At 43.2% G+C, this 26,246-nt stretch overlaps 1 protein-coding gene across 2 annotated transcripts; it reads left to right on the top strand.

Annotated features, from left to right (window-relative positions):
* Positions 1 to 710: 710 nt before the first annotated feature.
* On the top strand, positions 711 to 25,837 carry CCDC80 (coiled-coil domain containing 80). 2 transcript variants are annotated; one of them, XM_080393598.1, is made up of 8 exons: positions 711 to 1,383; positions 1,750 to 3,656; positions 7,556 to 7,712; positions 12,583 to 12,719; positions 13,353 to 13,501; positions 16,783 to 16,886; positions 18,499 to 18,579; positions 21,333 to 25,837. In XM_080393598.1, exons 2-8 carry the CDS (start codon positions 1,758 to 1,760, stop codon positions 21,677 to 21,679), a joined length of 2,874 nt encoding a protein of 957 aa, XP_080249724.1. In that variant the 5' UTR covers positions 711 to 1,383; positions 1,750 to 1,757; the 3' UTR covers positions 21,680 to 25,837. The 2 variants fall into 2 exon arrangements, with proteins under 2 accessions (XP_080249724.1, XP_080249723.1); XM_080393597.1 differs by having other exon boundaries at positions 712 to 1,383; positions 1,747 to 3,656.
* The last annotated feature ends 409 nt before the right edge of the window (positions 25,838 to 26,246 follow it).

The raw sequence follows: 26,246 nt of genomic DNA on the forward strand, positions 1-26,246 counted from the left end.
GGTGTGAATTGGCTAAAGACCAGGTGCTGGCAGCATAGCTGTGCCCGTTTACATCAGCTCAACAGAATGGTGTCATTTACACCATGAAGGGAGAGCAAAGGATGTGACCTTGTCCTTACCTATGCCTCTGTAGGGATTTTTGCACCTTTTTTCTTCTTTTTTTCACTGCTAGTGCACATTCAAGGGAAATACATACGATTCTAATTTTAGTACAATAACAACATAAACATTGTGATCTCTTTAAAAAGTGCAAATTAACAAACAGCCATGCCCATATGATGTTTGCAGAAAACAATATACCGACATACATGAAGACCTGCCAAAGAAATCGGTTGGAAAGTGAAGAGAAATTGGATTTCTCTGGAGAACTCCCAGAAAGAAAAACAAACAAGGAAAGGGCAAACGGGAGGCAGAAATAATGGGGTTAAAACCCAATAACTCTGAAATACTGGAGCTGTTACTGACACGGATGGGGAAACCCACTTTGCACAGGACTGCTTTTCAGCCAGGCGGCGTCTGTTCAACGGGAGGAAAGAGAGCGAGGAGCTTGGGGAGCGCCAGGGAGCTGGGACGTGTGAAGGAAAGAGTTAAGGCTGGAGTCACCCTCTCTGAAGTGCTCTGTGATGCTGTGCAGCGTTTCAGCCCCCAGAGCCTTCCTCCTCCTCCTCCCTCCCCTGTCCTGTTGAGTGGGGAGGAGGCGGGTTCTGCTGAGCTGTTAAATCCTGAGCGAAGTTTCCCCCATTTCCAGTGGCCACCGTTGTCTGAGGCTGTTTCGGAGCAGGGCTGGGGTTACCCTGACACTTCTGGGACTGTGGCCAGCCACGAAAGGAAAGAAGAAAAGACGAATCTTTTACAATTTGCTTTTGTTGAAGTGTGGTGAAAGGGGAAAGGGAAACGTCCTTCTTTTTTTTTTTTTTTTTTTTTTTCTCCCCCAGCATCACATTCCTGTGTTTTTCTTCAGCCTGGAAAATATATTAATGCTTTCGTCCCTGGAAACAAAGGAGCTAAACGGGACGGAGGAAGCAAGGAGTGAAAAGGAGGCTTGGGAAGTTTAAAAGAGAGAGACTTGGAGCAGCTGGGAGTTCCCTTTTCTTAAATGAAATCCGTGCCTGTGTGGGTAACCAGTACAGTAAAAAGCCAGACCTGCAGGTAAATGGAGAAGCAGAGATCCCAAAGGAAATTTCCGCTAACCTCATCACGCTTGTCAAGAAGGTGAAGAAGAAAGAAAGTTAAAAGTTACACGGGCAGACGGACAGGCTCTGGGACCTGTTGGGCTGCGTAAAGATAAATCACCGGGCAGCAGCAAAGCTGTATGGCATTGGTCTCCTTTTAAAGGAAAAAGACGTGAAACCTCATCTCTGGAAGGAGAACTTCCCTGGGAGTGTAAGTCTCAAGTCCAGTTCTTGGCTTTCTGTTCTGCATACTGGACCCTTTCCCTGTGCATGTTTGCATGTGTGTATGTGAGAGCGTGAGAGAGACAGAGAGAGAAGGATGCAGATCACTGTGTCCTTTTGGATAGACAGAGCCATGTTACAGATGGATGATCTCATTTTTGCATTAAATGATCCATTTTGTGCCTTTCCAAAAATAACTGTAAACCATACCAAGCCACCAGGGCAGGAATCAGGTGTAATCAGCACTTTTAAATCACAAACACTAGCCAGCCTGTGCTTTGACTTTTATTATCGCTTGTGCAAGGTACTATTATACTGTTAACATCCTACTTTTTCTCCTCTTTCCCTCAAGCAGATTGCACAATGAACTGGAGGCCAGCTCTCAGCTTAGCCCTGCTGTGGGCAGCGTGGCTAGTGTGTGGCTCTGAGACGACAGGGAGGCTAGCAGGGAGAGGGAGCCACGGAGTTAGGAAAGTGCCCCCGGCTTACAGGACTCCAAGCAGCCTCCTGAGAAGGTCTGGAGCATCCCTGAGGAGTTCGAGCCCAAATCCCCAACACCCCGTCACCAAGAGGTATTCTTCAGCACCTCCAAAGACACCTGCCAATCTCCTGCAAGGGGAAGCGCGTTCCCAGGCCAGGGGCATGGGGACCAGAACGAGATGGGTACAGAGACTCACAGCTGCAGCCAAATACACCAAGTCCGAGATGATTAAGGACGAAGGGATATCCTCTGCCTCGCAGTCACGAGCGGTACGTTTCCCTTCAGGGTCAAGTTCCCCCAATGTCCTGGCCAGCTTTGCTGGGAAAAATCGGGTGTGGGTCATTTCTGCACCCCACGCCTCTGAGGGCTACTACCGGCTCATGATGAGCCTGCTGAAAAATGATGTTTACTGCGAACTGGCTGAGAGGCACATCCAGCAGATCATGTTGTTCCATGAAGAAGGGGAGGAAGGGGGAAAAGTCAGAAGGATAACCAATGAAGGAAAAATCCTGGAGCAGCCATTAGATCCTGCTCTCATCCCTAAGCTCATGAGCTTTCTGAAACTGGAGAAAGGGAAATTTGGCATGGTGCTGTTGAAGAAAACTCTGCAGGTGGAGGAAAGGTACCCTTACCCAGTCAGGCTAGAAGCCATGTATGAAGTCATTGATCAGAGCCCCATCAGAAAAATTGAGAAGATGAGGCAGAAGGGCTTCATCCAGACTTGCAAAGCAGCTGGGGTGGAGGGACAAGTGGTTGAGGAAGGCAACAACGGGGGCAGCATCCAGCCTACCCCTGGTGGTGGTGGCCACGTCCAGGTGTCAGCAAGGAAGGACGAGCCAAGGAAGAACAATAATCAGCCAACGAGGACCAAAACAGTGAGAAAACCAATGACAACCACCGTGGCTACTCCCCTGCCTACAGTAAGGACCACTACCCTCCCTCCCACCACCACAACCACGCGCGCCACAACCCGCGCGGTGACCACAGCAAGCCGTTCTATGACGACAACTACACCCCTCCCCACCACGCAGAGGACCTGGACCACCAAGTCACATTCCACCACAGAGTACCACAGGCTGCCAGTAGCCCCCGATGCCACCACGCCACGAGTCACAGCCTCTGAGGACTTCTATTCTCCTGTGTGGAAGGCAAACCGCAGGGACCGGCAGCGCAGCCACTCAGAGAAACACCCGGCGGCCACACGGAAACCAAGCAAAGCTGCCCGCTATGACAGCTTCACAGAAGTCCCGACAGCTCCCTCCGTGCACTACACAAAGGCAAATGTGGGTAGATTTAAAGATAACCAAACAGACAGGAAGGACTATAACCATAGGGACCTCAATGTCACACCAGGGCAACACAAACCAACTAAGAATAAACCACCAAAAAAGAAGGCCCAAGAAAAGATACTGAGCAATGAATATGAAGATAAATACGACCCAAGCAAGCCTGCTAGTTCCCATTTAGAGGAAGAGTTTGCAGCAGTAAATATTCCCCCAAAGAAAGGAAAAGAATCAAAGAAGCATGAGCGAATGGATAAACCTGAGAAGAAGAAGAAGAAGGACAGACCTGAAAAGCTTCAGAAGAGTGAGAAGCAGTCCAAGAAGGACAAAGCTGAGAAAAAGGGCAAGCAGGACAAAGACCGTAGCAAGAAGAACAAGAAGGGGAGTAGGACTGAGAATGAGGATTTCCCCAAGCCCAACAAGAAGCCTTTCCTACAGCCTCCGAGGAAATTGGTGACTGACCTCCTGGAATATTTTGAAGGCAAAAGGCGGCTCATTGTAAGTAACTCATTCATCTGAATCTTATTACCTAAATGAAGTCCTATCTCCCTCCTAGTAGGAATATGCGGAACAGAAAGTTTACAGTGGCTTTGTGTTATTCTTTTTTGGTGCTTCTGTTTAAGAGGTAAACATTCTAGACCCAAACAATCACTTACAACAGGGAAGGTTTTGCAGCCTTGTGTTGGAAATCTTACATTCAGTATGCACATCAATCAGCCAGAAATTAGGCTACAACCTCTTCCCAGTCACTTCCACGAGCCACCATATAGCCGTCAGATTATTTTTTTTTTTGCCAGGGGATATGTAGATGCCAGGATCTGTATAGTAATGATTGGCAAAATGAGGTTCCAATGTGGCTTGCATCCATTCATCGCTTTGGGGTACTTGCCAATGTTATCACATGTTGATGCCCAGCACGTCCTGCCAGCTGGCACACCTGTTTTATATTGGTGCTGGTGTCCTCAAACTGGGAGCAAGCCAGGTGGCTTGGCAGTACGAGGGCATGTCCGACTGAGGATGTGCACAAAGGCGCATAAGACCAGATGCCCTGAGGTAGGGTTGTTACATTTGCTATCCTTTCTGATGGGAATTTGGCATTCAAATCTCCTAGGCATCTTCAGAGATCCTGTGCAAACTTTTATTTTGGTTTGTTTTTTTCTCCTGCTGTTTTTATGAAACTATTACACTATGGTAAGTTTTCAAGCCTGAGAAACTCAGCACGGTCTGGAGTTACTTGTCCCAGGGTTTAATAGTGTTGTATGTTTTTCCAACTACTTATCTAAAAAAACCACTTCACCTGGGACAGGAAACAGTTTTAGCTGTAGTACAAATGTTTTTTCTGGCAGATGGCACATACCCTGAAAGGTACACTTTGAAAAACAGTTCTTTAAAAGTATAATTGTGGGAGCTGGTTTCTTGCAATTATTCCACTGCAAGCTGGCTTGTTTCACAGTTATTGTCCAACAGTCAGTGTCACAAACATAGCTTTGACTTTCATGCCCCATATTCCAAATCGGATAGCTAAGATGCCAAGCTAAGATTTTAATCATTAGAATTTAATTAATCGCTCTGCTGATGATTCACAGACCTGAGCAGAAGGCAACTTTCTTCTCCCCCTCCCCATTCTTCCAGCTGTAGGGGCTTTGCAGAGCTAGCAGACTTGTGTTCGCCAACATGTTGAAGTGGAGAAAAGCCAGATATTTGAAAAATCTGAACTTGACTGAATTTTGCAAACAACACCTATTAGTTACTTGTTAACTAATACTTAGACAAATCAAAGGTCTGAGAGAGAAACTGTACAGAAATTTGGGATCTTTGAAATTCGGTCATACATCTCAACGTTGTGGCTTCCAAGCATATGTGTAGCATCAGGACAAATAAAAATAAATCTACAAAAAGTGTCCAAAGCAAAGCTCACAGATGTCAGGCTGCTAATTCATTACACCAACACAGTCGTGGCAACTTTAAGGATGGCCTGAAATTTGAACCTTCTGATACTAGGCCACTTCTCAGCTGGATCTCCAAGAAAAAAAAGAGTTACACAATCCCAGGTTTTCAGGCCAAAACTCACTGAAGGCAAATGATTATGCCATGCTGCACTCCACTTTTCCAGTTTCTAATACTATCATCAGCCTGCTTGCTCTGAAGTTTCTTGGAGAATAGATTTGATTTGCTCATCAGTAAAAGCGGTGGCTGAACTCTACTCTTTGCCCCGCATGGTACATGTGGAAAACAAAGAACTTCTCAAGCTTCTTTATATCCACACATGTGCCTATTTGCATCCCTTCCCATCAAACTGTTCCGTTCCCTTAGGGTCAGTCCTTCCAGCTAGACGAATTCGGTCATTCATGAGTCTTCAAACTCCCACCCTAGAGAATCAGCCCACGCTGCTGCAGAAGCGGCGCGACCCAAGTTACTCCACACGGCTTTGCTATTCTTCGTCCTTCGGCCGCTTTAACAGACTGGCTCCCAAGGACATGGTTCCAATCCTCTCCCAAAAGTCTTTTGAGAGGGACATGGGGTTTCTAAGTCCTACATGTCATTCAGGATTTCAGATTGCTGATTTCAGTGTGAATTTCAATCATCCAGAATTCTGAAGGCTGTTCTGGGTTAAATTCAATTAATGAGAAATGGAGGATCTAACTGCAGAAACCAAAAAAAAAATGCATGGGCTTTCAGCCTCACCTCTGTATAGGGGGCTTTTATTGCTGTCTCACTAATGGTGAGGAATCTTAGTTTAGTGAGTTTGGGGTTTTTGTTCATTTCTCTGTGGTGATGAAATGCTGATTGACAGTTCATATATAACCCACGTGCACATATATGCATGTGTACATACACACACGTGGATGCGAATACAGGCAGATACAATGTCTATCCTGCCTGGATTAAAACAGTCCTGGCACAGAGCTTTGAAGCTTGCTTTGCCTCTTAAATGTTCTATAAGGTTTGATGAAGTGGATCAAATTCAGACTTGACTGTGCGTTCCTGTTTATGGCCTCCAAAACTAGGAGGACAATACAAACCAATGGTCTGGTTTTGATCTCAGTCCTCAAATCCTTGTCATGATCCTTTTTTCATTGGAAGCTTTTCTATGCAATTTAAAAGCAATGTGTTACATGTTACGGCCCAGAAATCAAATCCTCTTTGTGTCCGACTCTCATTCACCTGCATGTCCCACCACTGCAGTCATGCCAGGGGGCCTCTGCATAAATGACAGTCAGATCTCACAAGCCCAGAAATGCCTCTTACATTTCAGTACATTGATGAACTGGATTTATAAGGGGTATATCATAAAAATTAGCCTCCGGGTCATACAAACATAAGGCGGCAGCTAGATGATCACACTTGTTCCAGAATAAAGCGTAAGTTTGCAAGTAAAGGATTCCGGTGATTGTTTATGACCTTAAGCCATAAAATTTGGATCCAGATTACAAATCTTTTGTGTTTGGGGGATCGGTGGCAGGTGCTTGATTGCAGTTCAGTGCTGGCAGTTAGAATGAGTACATCACTAGAGCTGCGGCATTCTTCTCCAGCTTCTGCTGGGAACTGCTGCACGGGACCGCTGCATGTGGTTACACACACACCTTCCCTGGAATATTTGCAAATGGAGGACCTAAGCTGTGTGCCTTAAACTTTTTAAAAGTTAAATCTCTGCAATTGTTAGGAGGCTTTGAAATAAGTACTCTGTAGAGGTTTTTATACTTTTGTTGATGTAATTGTTCCTCCTCCTGCTCTTCCCCCATAGCCATGCCTTCCCAGCAAACAGAAGTCCCATAAGACATCAAAGAGGCTTAGAACAAAGAAAAGCTAAATCAGCAGCTTTCAGATGAGGTCACAGTGGCCTTAGCAATTCATAGCAATATGCCCATCAGTTACGTAAGTATTCAGGTAGCCCCGGCTGTACTCACCCCATGACAGTTAAAAAGCCACGGGGAGCCCTGCCTGGACCATGGGATGAGGCCAGAGCTGCTGCCATGTTCCCAGTGCTTCCACCATGAGTGAGTAGGGGGATTCCTAGATTCATAGCACCGCTGGAGGCTGTGAGGGAGATCTGGTGGGACTGGCAGGGCAAGGGATAATAGGAAAGTACATGGTTTTCCGTAAAACCTAGTGCCATTTCTTCTGCCAGCACTATGGAGAGGCAGCGGAGGAGCCGGTGCCACCAGCTGGCTGTGCTTCCAAAGGTTTTCCTGTGGCTGGTTGGACACCTTTGGGTCAGACCTGGGCCTAAAGGTACACTCCAAACACAGATTAATAGAATAAGGCTACAGAGCTGTCAACAGCTCTATGGAAAAGAAAGCCCAGTTCACAGACAGTGACTAGTTCTCCTTCAGTAAAATACTCATCTGCTTCATTCTTTACACTAAACAAGCTCTTTTGTCTCTGCCACCAACCAGCTGATCACAACCCCCAAGGCGGACAACACCATGTATGTACAGCAGCGAGACGAATATCTGGAGAGCTTCTGCAAGATGGCAACGAGGAAGATATCAGTCATTACAATTTTTGGCACCATGAACAACAGCAGCATGAAAATTGACCACTTCCAGCTAGGTTCTTTTTTTTTTTTTTTTTTTTTAATAATCTTTTTCCATCTCATGGGCACAATACAAACAGCAAAGGGAGAAATCTCCCCAACTTGGGTCAAGATCTAAGCGAGATTATTTGTAGTGGTCCAGTTGCACTTTTGAACCCATCCCTCCTCCTTCCATGCTACTAACTTTTGTATTTACAGAAGTGTCTCTGGTATTTTCCATGTTTAGGTTTCCAGTGCTGTAACTTGAGCACCTTCAGCTTTCTTTGTGGGAATTCTTAAAGCCAGCAAAACAGTGAAACAGTGAAAAGGCAGAAAAAATGTGATGAGGGCATGGGGCAGAAAAAGGAAATTAGGCTCAGCTCTACCAATATTTTGAGTACCAACTTGGCTGTCTAACTAAATGGCTGCCCTAACACAATGCCCGCCCCCCCCCCCGCCCTTGGTTTTTGCAAGGCATCAGCCATGGATGGCTAGATATTGGCTAGCACAATTTAAACACTGTTTAAAGAAACTGGCTGTTGTCATGGAGGGGAGGAGACAGGGGGCTGGAAACTCTGAAGGGAACTGTATGAGATTATATTCAAAACTTGGCCCAAGTTAATCCTACTTTGAAGTTCAACACCATTATCTCCCCACTCTGCCATATAACATTTCCTCAAGCCTTCACACTCCTCATAAGGTCATGGAAAAATCTTCATCTTTCAGGGGATTCAATGGCTAAACCCAAGACAGAGAGAAGCATGCTAGTTAGGCCCCTTGCTGAGAGTTCCTTTCCTTCCCAGGATCTACTTTCCTAAGCTTTAAGAGCTGATTTTGGTATGTTCACATAGTGAATATTCTCCTTCACTAGTAAGGGGAGGTCCAGACCTATTTTTCCCTCCGTAATGGTAAACATATTAATTCAGAAGATTTCAACAACAGCCTCTAGCTACAGACAACCTTACAAATTTGCACCAGCGTACCCGATATGAAGAGGTTTACCATTTGAAGTCCTGTCCCCTCTCAGTACTTGTAAAGCAAGATGCCCATCAGTGCGACTGCTTATTGCTGACTCCTGTAAAGAGGTTTATCTTATTGAAGACAGAGATTTTGGAGGCACTATAAAGCAGATTACGCAGGACTTGCAAAGTAGCGCGTTCACCCATATTTAGTACCACCTTCTTTACATACAGCATTCCCATGTAGACGGGTGACACTGGGCATCCATCTCTCTTAGGCAGCTTTGAAACAACTGGTATCACTGTTCAGGTCCTGGGGAAGCACCCAGCAAAGCCAGTGAGAAGCTTTCCTTTTGTCACGGTAGGGTTTGGACAAAGACTTCAGGTCCCAGTCCAGCAAAGCACTTTTGAATCACGTAAACAAACTCACTGCTGGCTGTGTCTACAGATGAACAGCACAGTGAACGCTGTGCTGGACAAAGGCAAAGAAATAGTATAAAAGCTGCTAGTTTTGCTTATAAGTCCACAGCATCTTTCCTCTGGAAGTTTATCTGGCTTTACCAGACCTTGAGAAGAGATGCGTGATGGAACAGAAAGCTGAGGATCCCACCACCTCCAGGGTATTTCAGGTCTGGCATACAACAGGCCAGAACATCACAGCTTTCTGTCCGGCTTCCAGTTGTGCTACGCTCGGAGGGACAGCACCTAGGGGGGACCAGGAGCCTCGTGTCCCCGAATGACAGTGAGTCACAAACCCTGCCAGACTGTCCATTTGTGCACCTCCCTGACAAATCTGGAGCGGTGCAGGATTTTCCACATCACGCCAAGGTTACTCAAGGTCACCTTTTGTGTACCTAGATCTATCTGCCTGTCAGTGGACAGTTTAGGACTATATTTAGCTCTGGTCTGGCTAATAAACAGGCATTGACTCTGACATAGACCATACTCTTTCAGCCTGTTCCAAACTTAATTTACACCCAAACTTTCCCCAAACCACACAAGTGTATGTAACAGCTGAATTCTCACAGCAGGAATTAACTTGTTGAAGAAAAGCAGGAGACTTTGAAGGGTGTGAGTTAAGCTTTACATGAAGTTCACCTTACATTTTTGCCAAAAACACCAAATCCTGAGCTTTTTTAAAAATTTTGAATAATACAGACATCCTTCTATTCTACCTCCCCTTCTCTCAACCCTTCCAACCTCTTCACGGCTCCTTCTCACTCAGAAGCAGAGGCAGCAAAAGCTCCTAAGAAACATTTTGTTCACAATATTTATGCTGTCCCAAGAAGCCTTAGCACTCAGCATGATGAGGTCCCCTTGTAGTGCTGCATCCCGGGACTGAAATACAAATGACAACAACAGAAAAGTCCACAGAAAAGACTTTTCTCTTGAAATTTCACACATTTAGAAGTAGGGAGTGAAAGAGAGCTCATTAACACCGTTTGGTCAAGATCATACCGAAACCAAGAAGCATTTCCCAGTTTCCCAGTGAAACGACACAAAAGCCAAGTGTCACTGCAGAGGTCTTCTCTTCACCCTGAGTTAGCCATGGGGTCCGTTTTCCCCAGCTCACGGGAACAGGGCTTTAGTCAGCGGAACACCAGCCCCATGCCGCCTGCCTTACAATCACAGCCAACACCTAGGCTAGTAGGCCACTGGACTGCTACAAGAAGATGCTGAACTTCTTTGCAACCCGATTTGAATTATTTCTAAAGAGTAACTCACCTCCCCAGCCTGTCTAGCTGCTAAAGATGCATGGAGAAAAGCTTCCACACTCTTTCAGTGACCTTTTTAGAAAGAGCAAAGAGAGCGAGGACTTTGCAGGTAGCAGCAGACAGTCTCAGCTCCCATCATTCTTCGTGCCGATCCCAGATGTCCTTTATGAGGTGGAGGTCAGGGATGAGTAGTGAATTGGAAAGAGGTGATTAGATTAGCTTCTTTTTTTTTTTCTCCCCAGAAATCACTTCCAAGTTTGAAAGGCAGGTTGGCCTTTGTGGCTTCTTTTTTTTTTTCCTCCCCTGAAACATTTTTCTGTATCATTCTTGTAATTTAACTTTCTTCTTTACATGTTTTGAAAGCAGGAGAGCCATGGGTCGGTTGGTCTGAGGTACCGCACCATACAGCTGTTTTCCATCACATTTCACAGTAGCATCTTTTGCATTATTCTACCTCCCTATAGGCCAATGAGATAGTCTTTCCTTTTGTAGGGTATTGTTTGCAGGCAGAAGTATGAATTTTTGGTCTGTGTTTTAATGGTCACGCTTGCCATTAGTGACATATAAATCTCACTTATGAAGCACTGATACATGATTTACATATGTTTTATGAAGTGAATAACCAATTAGCCCCTCCAGCAACCCAACCAACGGAGAATTTATAACATTGCCTATAATTCTTTACAAGACTTTCAACTGTGGTACACATAACCATGTAAAATCATGTAAATTACCTCTATAGCTTGACTAAATTATAACATTTTCTGGTTGGTTGGTTGGTTGGTTGTTTTCTGTAAGAAGTGGATCCAGGGTTTGAAACGTAAAGCTCAGCTTCTGATTCAGACATCTTCCCAAAGTTTTAATTCAGAAGTTTCATACAATCTATTATACAGATTGGATCTACTGCAAAATTTGAATCAGATCAGTCTGGTCCTTAAAGGGTATGGATATTTAGAAAATTATTTAAAATGTCTTATAGCATAATGAATCAAATCTTTTCTGTTGCTGTGTGCTCAACTTGGATCAATTAAACTCATCTCTATTTGCTGAGGAATAACGGTGGAGCAGGGGACTGGAAAGCTGTACCTCTGGATTCTAGCTCTTGATCAGCTGCCGCGTCTCTGTTTGATTGCAGGCAGGTCACTTGGGCCATGGCTGGGATTTCTAAGTGAGGATATAAATATTTATAGTGGTGTCATAGGGCATAAGCAAGTAACATTTGCAGAGAGCTCTTTGGTGCCCAGGTGACATTTCACTTTCTGTGTGATTCAGCCTGTCTTTAGCTTTCCAGGCTCGCGTGCATACGGATGCCTGTTCCAGCATCGTTGCAGCTGTATAGCGCAGTGCTGGATGCTACAGCTGAGGCTGAGCTGATGACATGGATGCTTTCAGGATTTGGCCCTAACACACCCTGGATCCAGGGGAAGTAAGGAACCTCAGCATCTCCACGGGCTTGGCTTGTACATGCTTCAAATCTCTGTCTTTAGAGGTCTTTTTCTCCTCAACTGTTTCTGAATGTTTTCTTAGGGTACAGCAGAGAGCAGGTACAAATCCTTCTCAAAATTAATTCTTTTCCTGTCAGTGTGCTAGAATGGGAAAAGAGCATCAACAAGCAGATGGAAGAGAAGTGCCACAGCAGGCTACAGAGAGAGCTGAAGAGTACTCATGCAGTACTCATGACACAGTTCCTGGTTTCTTGTAGTCACTAAACCTCCCATGTAATTTTTTAAGACTGGCAATGTTAACGGTAGTGTCCTGGCCAACCTCAAGCTGTTCTAGCTATGCTGTACTGACCCAAATTCTCCATGCTGTTTTATTTGGATATGGTGCTTTCCAGCTCCTGTCCTAAATTGTTTAACAGTTTCTATTTTCTATTCCTGAAGTGGCTGCATTTCAGGAGCTGGTGAAATGATTAGTACATGCATGTACATGTATAAGCATATTGGAAAAATCTAACAGATCTTTCCAGGAAAGAGCAAGGCAACCAAGATTTTTCAAAAGCAAGTAGAAATGTTGAATACTAAAGGACGCGTTCCCTAGGATAGACTGATTTTCAGAAAATACTGGGATTGAAAACCGGACAGTTAGAAGCCATAGCGCCATACTGATGCTTTTTACTTGCCTATGCAGCAGGAAAAGGGCTTCTGGGAAATTAATTCCCCCCTTTCTTTCAAGGTGAAATTAAAGGCAGAGTGCTGTGTGATTCCATGACTATTCCTTTGTCTCACATTAAGATAACGAAAAGCCCATGAAAGTGATAGAGGATGAAGATCTTGTGGACCAGCAGCTCATCAGTGAGTTGAGGAAAGAGTACGGAATGACCTACAATGACTTCTTCATGGTGCTGACGGACACTGACATGAAAGTCAAGGTGAGGGTTTCGACTCTTTGAAAGAAAAGGCATTGGGAAAATATGAAAAAAGAGAAAAATTTTAGGAAATTACACTACAGGCTTGCATGTGAAGCACATAAGAGACTGATGCAGGACTTGGTCATTGCCGGAGGACAAGAAAAGGATAGTAAGGGTAATTTTCAGGAATTAGGTAGCTACCTTAATTTTCTGCAGTTAGGAGATTTCAGGAATTATGGTTTCTGCTGGGATGGTGAGCTGACACCATAGGAACAAGACTCCCCACTTGTTGGGGGTTTATTGTAGTGCCTGGCATCCTAAAACACACAGTTTGGCCGCTCAGTGGGATGGGAGCACATTGCTATGGACAATACTCAACCTGAATGGCCTTACAAAAGAATATAATGACAATTTGTTGCCTGCAATGGCCTGGCCTTGACACATTAGGCAAATAATGAAAACATGCCACTTCCAAAAAGCAGTTTGACTGCAAAACCAGTAATATTTCCCACGCTTTCTAATCTGTTCTAGACCTTGTAACCTGTGTGAAAACAGGAATACTTGAATCTCTGTATAACCTACAGTGCTGTGATACATGCAGGAAGACTGCTAGCACGTGCAACCTTTTATCCATCTGTTCTTTTTTCTTAACAGCAATACTATGAAGTACCCATAGCAATGAAGTCCGTGTTTGATTTGATCGACACCTTCCAGTCACGAATTAAAGACATGGAAAGGCAGAAAAAAGAGGGCATTGTCTGCAAAGAAGATAAGAAGCAATCCCTTGAGAGCTTCTTATCCAGGTATTACCTTCTGTTCCTCTCTGCTGCTAGTTCTAATAATTATTCTTACTGGAAAAATACCCATCCTACTATTTCTGTGATTTTTTTATTTACAGTGTTAAGCAAATACAGAGATGTAGCCCTAGCTGAATGCACCCTTGTACAGAGCACTGGAAGTCAGGACGCATGTTGTGTTTCCTGACTGCACATTCTTTGGACACTGACTTTCTGTACCTCAGTTCCCCCCCCCCACCATGACATGGAGATAATAATGCTAATTTGCATTAGAAGAGCAAATAAGGATTAATTCACAGATGTTAGCTCAGTGTTTTGAATGCACGAAGCACAGTGTTTATGTGTTTCAATCATCAACCATCACAATCTCATTAATCCCATTCTAATCCCTTCCACATAGATCGAATCAGTAATTAATTCTCTGTAACTTCCTTCTTATCCTGCTTGAGATAACAGTTGATCTTTGCCAGTATTAGTCATGCATATTATTAAAGGTCTTGCAGATGTCTCTTGCAAAATGTTTGGGAGACCTTCCGCAGAAATACAGGTCTGTTTATACAGTCTCTATATGCCACATTACTGCTCTACCTGCAAGACCTAAATTCCAGGCAATAAACATGTCTGGACTGTGGGAATTCAGATCCAAAGAAGAGCTGTGCAGCTAGAGCCCTCTCTGTCACAGGATAATCTACATGAAATTAAGGCTACCCCATTACTCTAGGCTTTACCTGTTACTACCGCATCCTCCTCACCTACTGCCAGAATCCATGGGAACACATTGTTAATGCCTGATGGCTATAAAAATAATGGAGGCGGCATGATGGATTATGACTTGAGGAGGAAAGGAGCAACAGGTGAATGAATAGGTTGTTGATTCATAAACATTTTAAAATTCGATGGCCACTTCAACAGAAAGAGAACCTTTAACAAGATCCACCCCACCCACCCCAGCACCTCCTGTTTAGGTCTCACTGATTCATCCTCAAGACCACCAAGAACAACCACAGTTTGGAAACTGCTGACCAACACAAGAAAGAGCTTGTATGCTGGGAAGTGACAGGCCCCAGATCCTTCTTTGCTTGGGAACAGCCCTAGTAACAAACATACTTTAGAAAAACAGGCAGGAAAAATGCAGAATGATGCATCTATAAACAGAACTGCCAGTGCACAGAACATATTTGCTGTCTGTGAAAGAAGCATCAGGCTTTAAACGTTGGGTGGACTACACTAGCCACATTAACAGAGCAGATTCCCAGCAAAATTCATTCCAGCTTTGTCCAAGATTATCTTCCTAGCTGAACAAGAGTCCTGGCATCATCTCCCTGGTGGTGTGCTCATTGGGGAGGTCAATAATAATAAGGCAAATATTGTTCTTAACCAGCATGGCTGAATGAAAGAGGACCATGAGAGCCAGAGCTGTCTTGGGTGATGCTTAAAAGCCATATGTATCAGGAGTATCCTTGAGTTTTGGGGCGGGGGGGTGGGGGGGTGGGTGGGGTGGGGAGTCTCCCTGTAACACTAAGACACTGGCTGTGCTGCTCCCTGGGCTCACAAACAAAAATGGGATGCAAAATAGGTAGAAGAGGAAGAAAGGATGCACACAGGGGGAAGGGTCTGGCAAGTTTGCCAGGACAGAAGTATTGGCCTGTGGCTTCTGGTGTCAGAAATAAGGCATAAATCTGTACATTAGTGATGGTGAACGAACAGCTGTGAAAGAGTGAATTAATTTCTCAGTAAGACATAGCCCCAGACAAGGACACCAAGTACAGGGATTGCCTGGGGCAGGGGATAAACAGCTTGAGTGGCTTTCAACCCTTTTCAGCTCTGTGCATCTATAAAGGAGATACTAAATAAAAAACAACTCAGAAAGCAATTAAAAGTAGCTTAAAGCAGCTCACAGATAAGATTCCATGCTGATTTATGCCCTAGACAAAGTATGATCCAATTCACCCAAATGACATTTTCAGTCACTGTTTACAGGTAGCCAGGGGCTTTTGCTGTGCAAAATATCACAAAGATTATTTTTTCCCCATTTTGCGGTATAACACCACAAGATTTCCCTCTTTTTCTTCACATCATGTATGTGATGCTTAATGCTTCTCATTCCTATTCACATAACTGTATATACATGCCCAGGACTCTTTGCTGTTTCTCCTGGCCCAGATTAAAATTAGAGTCCTCCAAACCCTTGCTTTTCAAGGATTCACTTTTTGAATGATAAAAACCCACACAGTATCAGTCAGTCAACAAGACAAAGACATCAGCATCCCCTGCTCTTCCAGCAACTTCTTCTATGACTTTGAGCAAGTCCCACCATATTTTCTGCTTCCCTCAAGTGGAACAGAACTGACCCATTGCATTAGACTTTATTTTGAGATCTTCACATGGTGCTGCAGAAAGGAAGGCTATTATTATAACGGAGTAACATCTGCATCCATTTAAAAGATCATTTCCTGCTATAAAAATATCCCTGCAGCTTTGCAAATTCCTATAAATCTGATTTATTTAGGTTTAGTGAAGAAGTATCTATTTAAAAAAAGAGCTTGTTTGGAGAGTATTAAACCCCTCTATAGTGAGAGTTTTTAAAAGTTTATGGCATTGCCTTTCCTTGAAAGAACAATGGAAGGTACTCCTTGTGCAAAAGTCTGGTTAGATGGGGCATCCCATATTAAAGAAATATCCAAGATTTATCTTATTGCCCCACGCGTGCCTTAAATAGGCACAGGCTCACACAGCCACATACTTAACAAACAAGCTCAGATTTAAAACCGTGTTAAAGGTATTTCGAGCAAGTGTGGTATAGAAGAAAAAGAGGTCAGTGAGTATTTACACAGAAATATGAGTTATGTCTGAAATGAAGATACACCCTAATTCTCAGACAGCCCTTGGACTGCAAAATAACTGTGTAGTTCCAACAGCGGTGAATGACGTAAAAGCTAAATGTCTAGTGAGGAATTCTACAGGAATCTTTCTTCGCTTGAACATACACTTCTCAGTGTTGCTGTAACTACTGAAGGGGGCTTTCAGCAAAGATCACAAGCTTTGCAGTGTTGGTTAGGTGAAGCAGCAAAACTGCAGACGTTTCTTTGAGCATTTTGGAGTTGTAAAATTCAAAACAAGCTTTATCCTCTCCCAGTGATGGATAGAACTGGGAAGATCTCCCATCAAGCTGTTACTTAGAAGTTGTGAGAGGTATGACATATCTCAGCCTACAGAAAACAAAAGCGCTGAGACGGCTCGAGTTATGTGTCACGACCATGCCCTGTCGCACTCTCTTCTCTTTTCAGGTTCCGATGGAGAAGGCGGCTGGTGGTGATATCTGCTCCCAGTGATGAGGACTGGGCTTATTCCCAGCAGCTTGCTGCTCTCAGTGGACAAGCCTGCAATTTTGGTGAGCCAAAAGAAATTATACTCTTGCTCCTCAAACCCACATCCTTCCTGGTGATGCGATAGATTCCTTTGCTCAAGTCTGAACCTAGACAGTCTGAGAAGTCTGACAACTGAAAAGTTTGCTGTACCTACTCCAAACCCAAATGGAAAAGATTGTGCTAAGCAGGTAGTACAGCACACCCTGACAGCTAAGACAGCTAAACAATGTGTTCCCTGCAATCATTTGTGTAAGGCAGAGAAGCCTCTAAAGCTTCTCTTCAGGCTTGTACTTCAGGATATAAATCGGGGGGGGGGGGGGGGGGGGGGGTTCTTACTGCACAAATTAATGACACCTGTACAGTGCTTTGGGAAGGGCAGATCCTCTAAGACCCAGCTCGGAAATGGGCCAGGTATCAAGGAGATGCATGGGGCATTGGTATTTTTCTCTTTTCCTTCTTGCTTCATTGCCAATACCTGTAAAAATATTAATGGAAGTGGCTTTAATCCAATAAGGGCCCTCCCATCCCCCTCACTAGGTACTTAAGATCCAACTACATAGTCAGTGGAGAGAGATGGGCTTGTCCAGGAGGCAATTAAGAGCAAGATCCAGAAACACTTTACTCTTTCCATTACAAAGCCCAGAGAGACTTACTCCTTAACTTAGCTTCTGAGCAATGCAAATACCATACAGGGACTAGACTCCTGCAACAGAATGAAATGAGTCCCATTCAAAAGCTGCTATTTCAATACATTTCAGTTATGCCTGAAGGGAGATTTGCACAGTATCACTGTTTATTCATAATCACTTGACTTTCATTCCAAGCATCAGCGTCATCTCCTTTGGTAACTACCAAAGTAAGCTGACACGGACCACTGTAAATTGCTTTCTGAAGAACTGAATGTAACCAAAACAGTTCATTGTCTCCACCCTTGGTTAGGGACAGCTTGAAGGAGATCCAGTGAGTTCCTAAAGCATCTGTCCTCAATGAGTGTTTTAACTAAGTGATATGTTTCCAGGCATCTTACCCCCAAGCTGTAAAAAGAGTTACATCAAAGATTTTGTAGATAACATGAACTCATGTTACACAAACAGTTTTGACAGCCCCTAAGGTTTGACAGCCTCCAAAGCAGAGGCAACAGTCCAAGCCCCTGCCCAGAACGAATGAAAGAAGCAAACGCCTGTCATAAGCTATTCCCCACAGTCATTTGGAGTTTAACTGTGATAGGTTATATGACCTCTAAATACTTCTTTGCTCTGTGTACGACAAGTAAAAACTTTACTGGTGAACAAAGCAGTGCAGAAACATGCTGCATTTGGGGAATGGCCTCTGCAATTTACTGCTGTGTCTGACGCTTGTATCCCTATGCTACAGAACCACACCAAGTGCTGTCATCCCTGGGACACTAGCAACAGCTTTTATGCGACTGATGCCACGTTTACTTGACACACTAGCTTATCCCCATGTTTGGGACAGGTGATGTAAGCCCCCATAGAAACCAGTGACTCTTGCTCCTAGAGGGCTGGTTGAGACTGGGCCCTAATTTAGCATGCATAGACCTGGCTGATTAAAATCTGCCCAAGAACAAGCAGAAAGGTCTGGTCTGACTCAAACCCTCCTTCATTTCCTCCACAGGTCTGCGACATATAACTATCCTCAAATTGCTAGGACTTGGAGAAGATATTGGAGGCGTCTTAGAGTTGTACCCAATTAATGGTGAGTGACTGTTCCCAGTTTCTTCAGTACTTCGCATGAAGGGCATAACATAGTGCTGTTTCTTTGCTGTAATTTCTTTAGAGGGCTGAGTATAACTGTGTTTTTCTCTTTGGTTTTGTTTCTTTTAAGAAACAGGATGCAAAAAGCTTTCTTGATGTTCCTATGCTAAATATTATATAGCTTCTTCCGGACAGAAAAGCCCGAATATCATCTGGAAGTCATCTCATGTCTTTATCTCCCACCTAAACACACAGTCCCAGGTACACTCCTCTGCCTGCCATGCTGTCAAGGACAAAGGGATGTCTGAGCCTTTTACACGCTCAGGAGTCTGCATCTGCAGGGCTAACAGAACACAGACTCAGCAGGCTCTCTTATATGGGTCCCTAATTCATGTTCATCGAATGGTTTGAGCTGGAAAGGACCTTTTAAAGTTCATCAAGTCCAGCTCCCCTTCCATGGGCCAGAGACATCTTTCACTTGATCAGGCTGCTCAGTGCAGCCTGGACTTGAACACTTCCAGGGATGGGGCATCCACAACTTCTCTGCATGACCTGTTCCTGTGTTGCATCACCCTCATCCTAAAAAACCTCATCCTTATATCTAATCTAAATTCACCCTCTTTCAATTTAAAATCATTACCCCTTGGCCTGTCTCTATGGGCCCTGGTAAAAAGGCTTTCTCCATCTTTCTTATAAGCCCCCTTTAAGTATTCCACTTGCATCCCAGCAGGCTACTTTCAGGTAGCTACTCTTGTGAGATCTCTCTGTCAGGGTACATTTCAAATGCTACAAGTTCCTCGGCTACCTAATCCCAACAACTGCCTCCATCAGTGGAGGCACAAAGGCAGGAAGGAGCTTATCTGTCCCATCGCCACTCTGACTGCTCTGTACGTGAAAGTATCCTATCCTTCTACCGCATATAAACATTAAGTCCATGCCTAAGGAAGAATAACAACAGAGGAAACAGGTATCGTACTTCTTCCATCAAAACTCTTACAGCCTCTGCTTACTTTTCACTGAAGGACTTCACGACCTTGGCTACAGTTCCTATTTATTACGATCAACAGACCTCTTTTCAATTAATGTGAATTCAAAACGGGAGATTAGGCAAGTAAACTTCTAGCATGTGTCCTCCTGTGAGAACCTCTACAGATCCGCAAGGTACCTTTTATTTGTCCCAAACATGGCCCCTATAGCTTTGTTTGATTCCACTTATCTCTTGTGTGGGGAAAAAGGTAAAGACTTAATCCCTATCCATCCCTGCAGTGACAGTCACAATCCTGCAGACCTCCCCCCAACCCATTTATTTTACAGACTGCAGCCTCTGCTCGCTTGGTCATTTCTCACAGAGTTTATTCCAAACCTGTGACCAACCTTGTTGCCTTTCTGACTCTTTTCCCCCAGTGCTGCCATATTCTTTTGAGATGAGAGAACCAGACTTCCATGCAGTGGTCAAGATGCACACAAACAATAGGTTTCCATAGTGGCGTAATAATACCCTGCTTTGGGTTTTATTATTTTCCTCATGGTTTATAACATCTGTTTTGGCTTTTGACCATTAGTGAGCACTGAACTAGCCTTTCATGAAACTCTCTTTCATAGCCCTAAGATCTTACTGCCAAGTGGTAACGGTCAGACTCCATCTTTCTTATGTGGAGTTAGCAAAATTTTCACCATGTGCATCGTTTTACTTCAATCTGAAGATAATTTCTTCCATCATTTTATTAACCAGTCACACAGTCTTACAAGGGCTTTCTGCAATGCTTCACAATCATCCCCTGCCCTTACTAGTCTGAGTATCCCCACACTCTCAGAACACTTCCTCACCTCCCTGCTCATTCCTTATGTCCGTCATTTACAAATACACTGAACAGCACCAGTCGCAGCACTACCAATCACAAACTTCACTGGCGACCTCCCTCCACTCAAGGAACCGATCATTCACTCCCACCTTTCAACCAAGCTATCAAAGGTCCTTTTGAAGCCTTCTGGAAATCCGCACAGCTTGTACCAGCCAGACCACCCTTGGCCACCTGCTTGCTGACCTCCTTCAGAGAACCTCAACAAGTTTGCAAGGCAGGACGCCACTTTGTAAGAGTCCAGCTGCCAAGCCGACTGTGCATATGCATGTGTGTATACCTGTGTGTGCGTGTATAGGTGTCCACTGATCCTAGTTGCCTTACAGTTTCTACTCATTTACCCAGCACTGACTTCTCATTTATAAGCCTGCAGTTCACCAGATGTGTGCTAGAACATGTATTTTTATAGTAGACATACTACCTACCACATCCCATATCTCACATGACAGTTCAAGAGTGAGGCTCTGTACTGCCATAAATGACCCAGCAAATTCATCCTGCAGTTCTTCACACTATCACACTTCAATTCTTGTGATTTCTTTCACTGTGACTGTTTCTCACATATGCCTTCTGCATTACGTGAACCAGTGAGCCAAGCTGCATACAAGCCAAAGAAGTGCATGTGTGTTGGGTGACAAAAAGGTGTGCCACCCTAGTAGCTTCAGCCTAAGACACGTTTACCAAACCTAATCAAATTGTTGAAAATACATCTTTAGCTCACAGTGGAGCAGTTTCATTTCAGAACCAGGAAATCCTGAACTTGTAAATGGCAAGAATCTTAATGTTGCCAACTGTTGGGTTGTATCCTATGTCACGTTGCTAACTCGCTTACCTACAAACCATGATCATTGCCTAAACAAAATACCAATGCTGTTTTCATGTGATCACTTTCTAGGAAGCTCTACTGTAGACCGAGAAGATATCCCAGCTAATTTGGTGAAAGACATTCGAAATTATTTCCAAATTAGCCCAGAATATTTCTCCATGCTTCTAGTTGGGAAAGACGGAAACGTCAAATCCTGGTATCCTTCTCCAATGTGGTCTATGGCGATCGTGTATGATCTGATTGATTCCATGCAGCTTCGGCGACAGGAAATGACAATTCAACAATCCCTCGGCATGCAGTGCCCAGATGATGAGTATGGTGGGTATGGTTACCATAGCTATCACCAGGGATACCAGGAAGGTTACCAAGATGACTACCGTCACCACGGAAGTTACCACCATGGATATCCATACTGAAAAGAGCAACTTAGCCTCCAGCTGCCTCGTTGTCTGTCTTCTAATAGCTATCCAAGCAATAGGTGGCCGCTTGCAGAAAGTCTTCCCAGGCCACCTAGGTATCCATGCCTTGTTCTTCCACTGTTCGATCAAGGGACTTCGGTCATTTGCCTTCTCAAAAACACAGACGCCTTTACAGTGAAGCAATTCAAACCAGTAGTATTGAAGCTTTAAACAATAAAGACTCCTTTATATTTTTAAACCTTTATAAACAAAGGGCATCAGCAGGTGCTGTTTGTATTAAAACCAAACAAAAAAACCCACAGCCCCAAGTCCATGGACACTACTGTAGGGCAGGACATGAACTGTCCAACAAATATTGCAATGCTCTTTTTACTGTTGTTTTCTAAGGAGGAAAAAATAAGTATATTTATTGGAAAGTGAGATTGCATTGTGCTCATGAAGAGAAGCAAAGAATCACACTTCAGGACTTTCCCAGAAAAGGAAAATTAAAGAAGCGTGGGGCAGGCTCTTTAATAATTATAACAAAAATAATAAAATCCTTTTGAAGTACCTTGTCTAAAAAGATAGCATCCCTTCTACAGTGCATTAACATTGTAATTAGCTGACTTCATTAATGAAAATACGAATTTATGGCTATGGCAAGATTTGTTCCTATACAATACGACGTAAAGTTCTTAACTACAAAGCTGCTGCATAGCCATTTATTCTCTTAATGGGGTCCATGTTCTCTTACATCCTGCCCACCTAACAGTTAAAGCCAAGTTAATGAGAGCCAAGTGGAAACACCAATCATAGTTAGCACTGTCTGAAACACAGAAAACTGAAAAGCATTATTTTCATCAGAAAAAAAACGAGGAAAAAAATCTCATTCGCATATATTTCAAATGAGTTGTAACTAGCTCTCTATAATAATGTCTTTAATTAAACTATTGCTCTAAATTTGAAATTTCCTTCTACCTCTTCTTCTCATACCCTCCCCATGAAAAAAATAATCTAGACTAAATGTCTGTAAAATTGTTTGGGAATAATTTGATCTGCTACTAAACCAGCTCTATTTCTGCCACACTTTCTGAAATGGTTTTCTTCTCCCTTCTCATCGGTGTCTTTGGGCTTTGGATCTGTTGCACCACCCTACTCCTCTGAAACCAGCGCCAGGAACTGCATGCACAGCCATGCTTTCAACACCATTTGGATTAGATTTCTGAACACTAAAGACCCAGCAGAAAGATTCAGGAATATCCTGAAGTGAAGGTATCGTGCAAGTATTCTTAGTGGCACAGTGGCCACTTCTAATGATGAAGGCATGCCTGACCAGTCACATTTCTTTTTATAATCCATGACAGGGGGGCACATGTATAGATACATGTGACAGGGCACTCTTACTAGGTTTTGCCATCACAGCAGTAGCACGGGAATAGAGAGAAGCTACAGCTGTAAACCACCAGAGCACATCCCACAGTTTGAGTCTTAGCATTTTCCTGATTTTCTTTTGGGGTTTTTTTTTGGCCCAGATGAAAACAGAACTGGGCAAAACAAGTTCACTCAAAACCAGATGCTTTCGTCAGAAAGCTAGTCACAAAAGTCAGACCTTGCTTACCCTTCTGAGTGTCAGAAAGGCAGACCAACATGGAGAGGTCGCAGGGTCAGTTCTTCCTTAGCTTTCCAACCCTGGTCAGCCCCTGGAGCAGGCTGCCCTCCATACCACAAGGTTTAGTCAGCACAGGGTACAGCTCCTGACCTACCTGTCTCAGGTGACTGGAGCTAAGTGAAGGAAGGCAGGCATTTGACAGAACCATTCTGAAAGGACCTGCTGTCTGCAGAGAGCTTCCAAGCTCTCATTAACTACAGCACTTCCACAGCTGAAAGCAGCAGAGAAATTAAAAAAAATGAATAGGAGCTCTGAAAAAAGATCACAGAACTGAAAGGTTTCTAGAAGGAAATGGGAGGTCCCGTAGCTCAGTTTTAGAAAACAAGTGCTTATTGCATCAGTAGTAAGGTCAGCTGCCTAACTTTCTTTGCCTAAAGCAAAAGCAAAGCATACCAGATGTCCAACAGCCACCTCCTGTACACAAAAAGAGAAACACCTCTGGGATGTTCTCTTTCAGGTACTCATTTTAACTTTTCTGTAATCTTGTTTTCATGTCATGTCTTTAAATGAAAGCCCTTTTAAATCACATTACGAACCCTGGGAACTAAATGTCCTGTGCTGAGCAGGAGGAGACAGCTTACAAAAGAGAGTGCAACACCCGACCCACATTGCTTCCCCCCACAGAATTCAGTTAAGTTGTGCAAGTACCAAACCCAGCCTAGGCATTCAGTGGAAGTTGCACTAAGAAGACAAATCCAGAGAAGTTGTCAACTTATAAGAGAGGTTGGGATGGGCTCTTAACCTAAACTACACATTCAAATGTTCACAGAATTTTAGGAAGACTCCGTTATTCTGCCTTGTGGTGCTGATTCCTGCCTTCATTACAAACTGGCTCAAAATTACCAGAAACTGATTTACAGCAGTGATTTAAAATCCTGATTTTGCAACCTACCTCTCCTTATTAAAAACTAAAAGTAAAGCCTGAAGGAACATCAAGCCAAAAAATCCTTTCAAAAACAACATATAGTCATCTTAAAGACTATAAGCATTTGGGAGCTACAATACTCCAAAGACTTCATTTTGCAAAACACAAATCAAATCTAAAGCACTAGATCTATCCCTGCAGCATCACTCTGAGGATAAACTTAGTGAGATTACTGTCTTATTTCTATAGCCCTTAATGGGAAGATTCCATATGACAAAGAAAAAAAAATTTCTTATATTTATGTGATTTGATTCAGCTTCAAGAAGGCTGTTTTCATCCCACAGCCTGTCCCTCAAGCACCATGGCTCAGTTGCTACATTCACAATGTAGCTGAAATTACAAAAAAAAGCTTTAATTGGCATGTTATAAACAAGGGAAACATGAACACCTCTCTCTGACTGGGAGGTTTTGTGAACTATTTCCTCAAACCTGGAGGGAGGAACATAACATCCCCAGCAGCAATTAAGTTCAAACGTTTGTGAATCTGGGCTCTAAATTACAGCTTAGAAAGAGGTCTCTGCCCAATGCATTCATTAAAGACTATGTGCCAAATGAATGCCGCTCTCCACAAATCTCCCCATAAATTTCCCTGTTGTCATCTGAGAGGAAAAATAGTAAGCCTTCCAACATGGAGTAGGTCAAAAAACATACAGTGGAAATACTTAATCAAGTGAGATTCACATGATCTATTTGAAATGTGTAGCTCTATAGAATAGCTCCCCCTTGCTAACCAGGGCTGCTCTCCAGCCAACTATCGTTTACAGTCACTTCCTTTAACAAATTTCTTATACACACCAAATTTGACTATCGCCACAGACAGTACAGCTGCACAGAATTGCATGTTCATACTTTCAGGTTACTTTATACACTATTTTTATTGCCACATCAATGCAAATCCTTCCATACTTTTAGACAGCAGTTAACATGCTTGTTGCTGCAAAGGGGGATATACAGTTCTCTTCCATTATTAAAAGAAACCTGCCTGGCCAATTCAACAGAATCTCTGAGACCTCCAACCTGAAGACAACAGAAAGATTTCTACATGTTAGACAAGACCAACTCCACAGTGCAAGTTAACATTGGATCAAAAATTATATACCTGATATCTTTGTGAAATCTAAGACTTTGACAAATACGTCAAGCATGATGGCATCGGTGAAATTTATAGAAGGAAAAACCATTAAGCAGGACAAGAGTTGAAAGCAAGAACTAAGAGCACTTTATAGAACTGCGGAGCAGTCATTTCCATATTTCATTTGTCTTAATGCAGATATTGCAGCCAGAAAGGGAAACATATGGGTTTTAAGACAATAATCTTTAGTTTGATGCTCTGTGGTTAGAGGTATGAGGCTGATTTCTATGTTTTGACTTCAGACAAGGCAAAGTTCTCTGGAAAATGTCATGTAAAAAGCTACTGCTCATGTAAATGCAAAGCAATCTAAAGCTAACAATACTTTCCCTCTTCTTGGAAATACCTGCTAAAGTTGGTAGCTGTGATTGAAAAAGGCAATGAACTCAGGCAGGTATCTATTGCAAAGCTGTATGTAATGGAAAAGAAATGAAAATGTCTTACTGCAACTAAGTCTTAACAGTTTGGGCTCTTTTTTTTTTTTTTTTTTGTGTTGAAGTTTCATTTCCCAAAATAGGACACCATAAACAAATGAAAACCATGTTTCTGGAATTTACATCGAAATATGCTTTCTTATTCATTCTGTATAGATGCAAACAACTAGGATTCCTTTTGTTGAAATGGCCTACTATACAAGCACAGTGAGTTTAGCTGTAAAACATATTCCAACAGTAATTTCACGTTGTACAGTTATTCTTAATATATGCTAGAAAAAGTTAATACTCCTGGAAAACAGAAGAAATGAGGTACTTTAGATTCAGAGTTTATAACTTGACAGTCATTGACTGCATATGGAAACAGGCTGTTCCTCTTGATGGATCAATGACAGGAGGTATGTTAATTAATATAGCAATGAGTCATC

This window comes from Falco punctatus (assembly GCF_963210335.1).
Source record: "Falco punctatus genome assembly, chromosome: 6".
Lineage (NCBI taxonomy): Eukaryota > Metazoa > Chordata > Aves > Falconiformes > Falconidae > Falco > Falco punctatus.

Bases quoted from the DNA above. Each gene is read 5' to 3' on its own strand.
- CCDC80 (XM_080393598.1), top strand. From the start codon at position 1,758: ATGAACTGGAGGCCAGCTCTCAGCTTAGCCCTGCTGTGGGCAGCGTGG. The intron at 3,657-7,555 runs GTAAGTAACTCA...GCCACCAACCAG, and splicing joins AAGGCAAAAGGCGGCTCATT to CTGATCACAACCCCCAAGGC. The intron at 18,580-21,332 runs GTGAGTGACTGT...ATCACTTTCTAG, and splicing joins AGAGTTGTACCCAATTAATG to GAAGCTCTACTGTAGACCGA.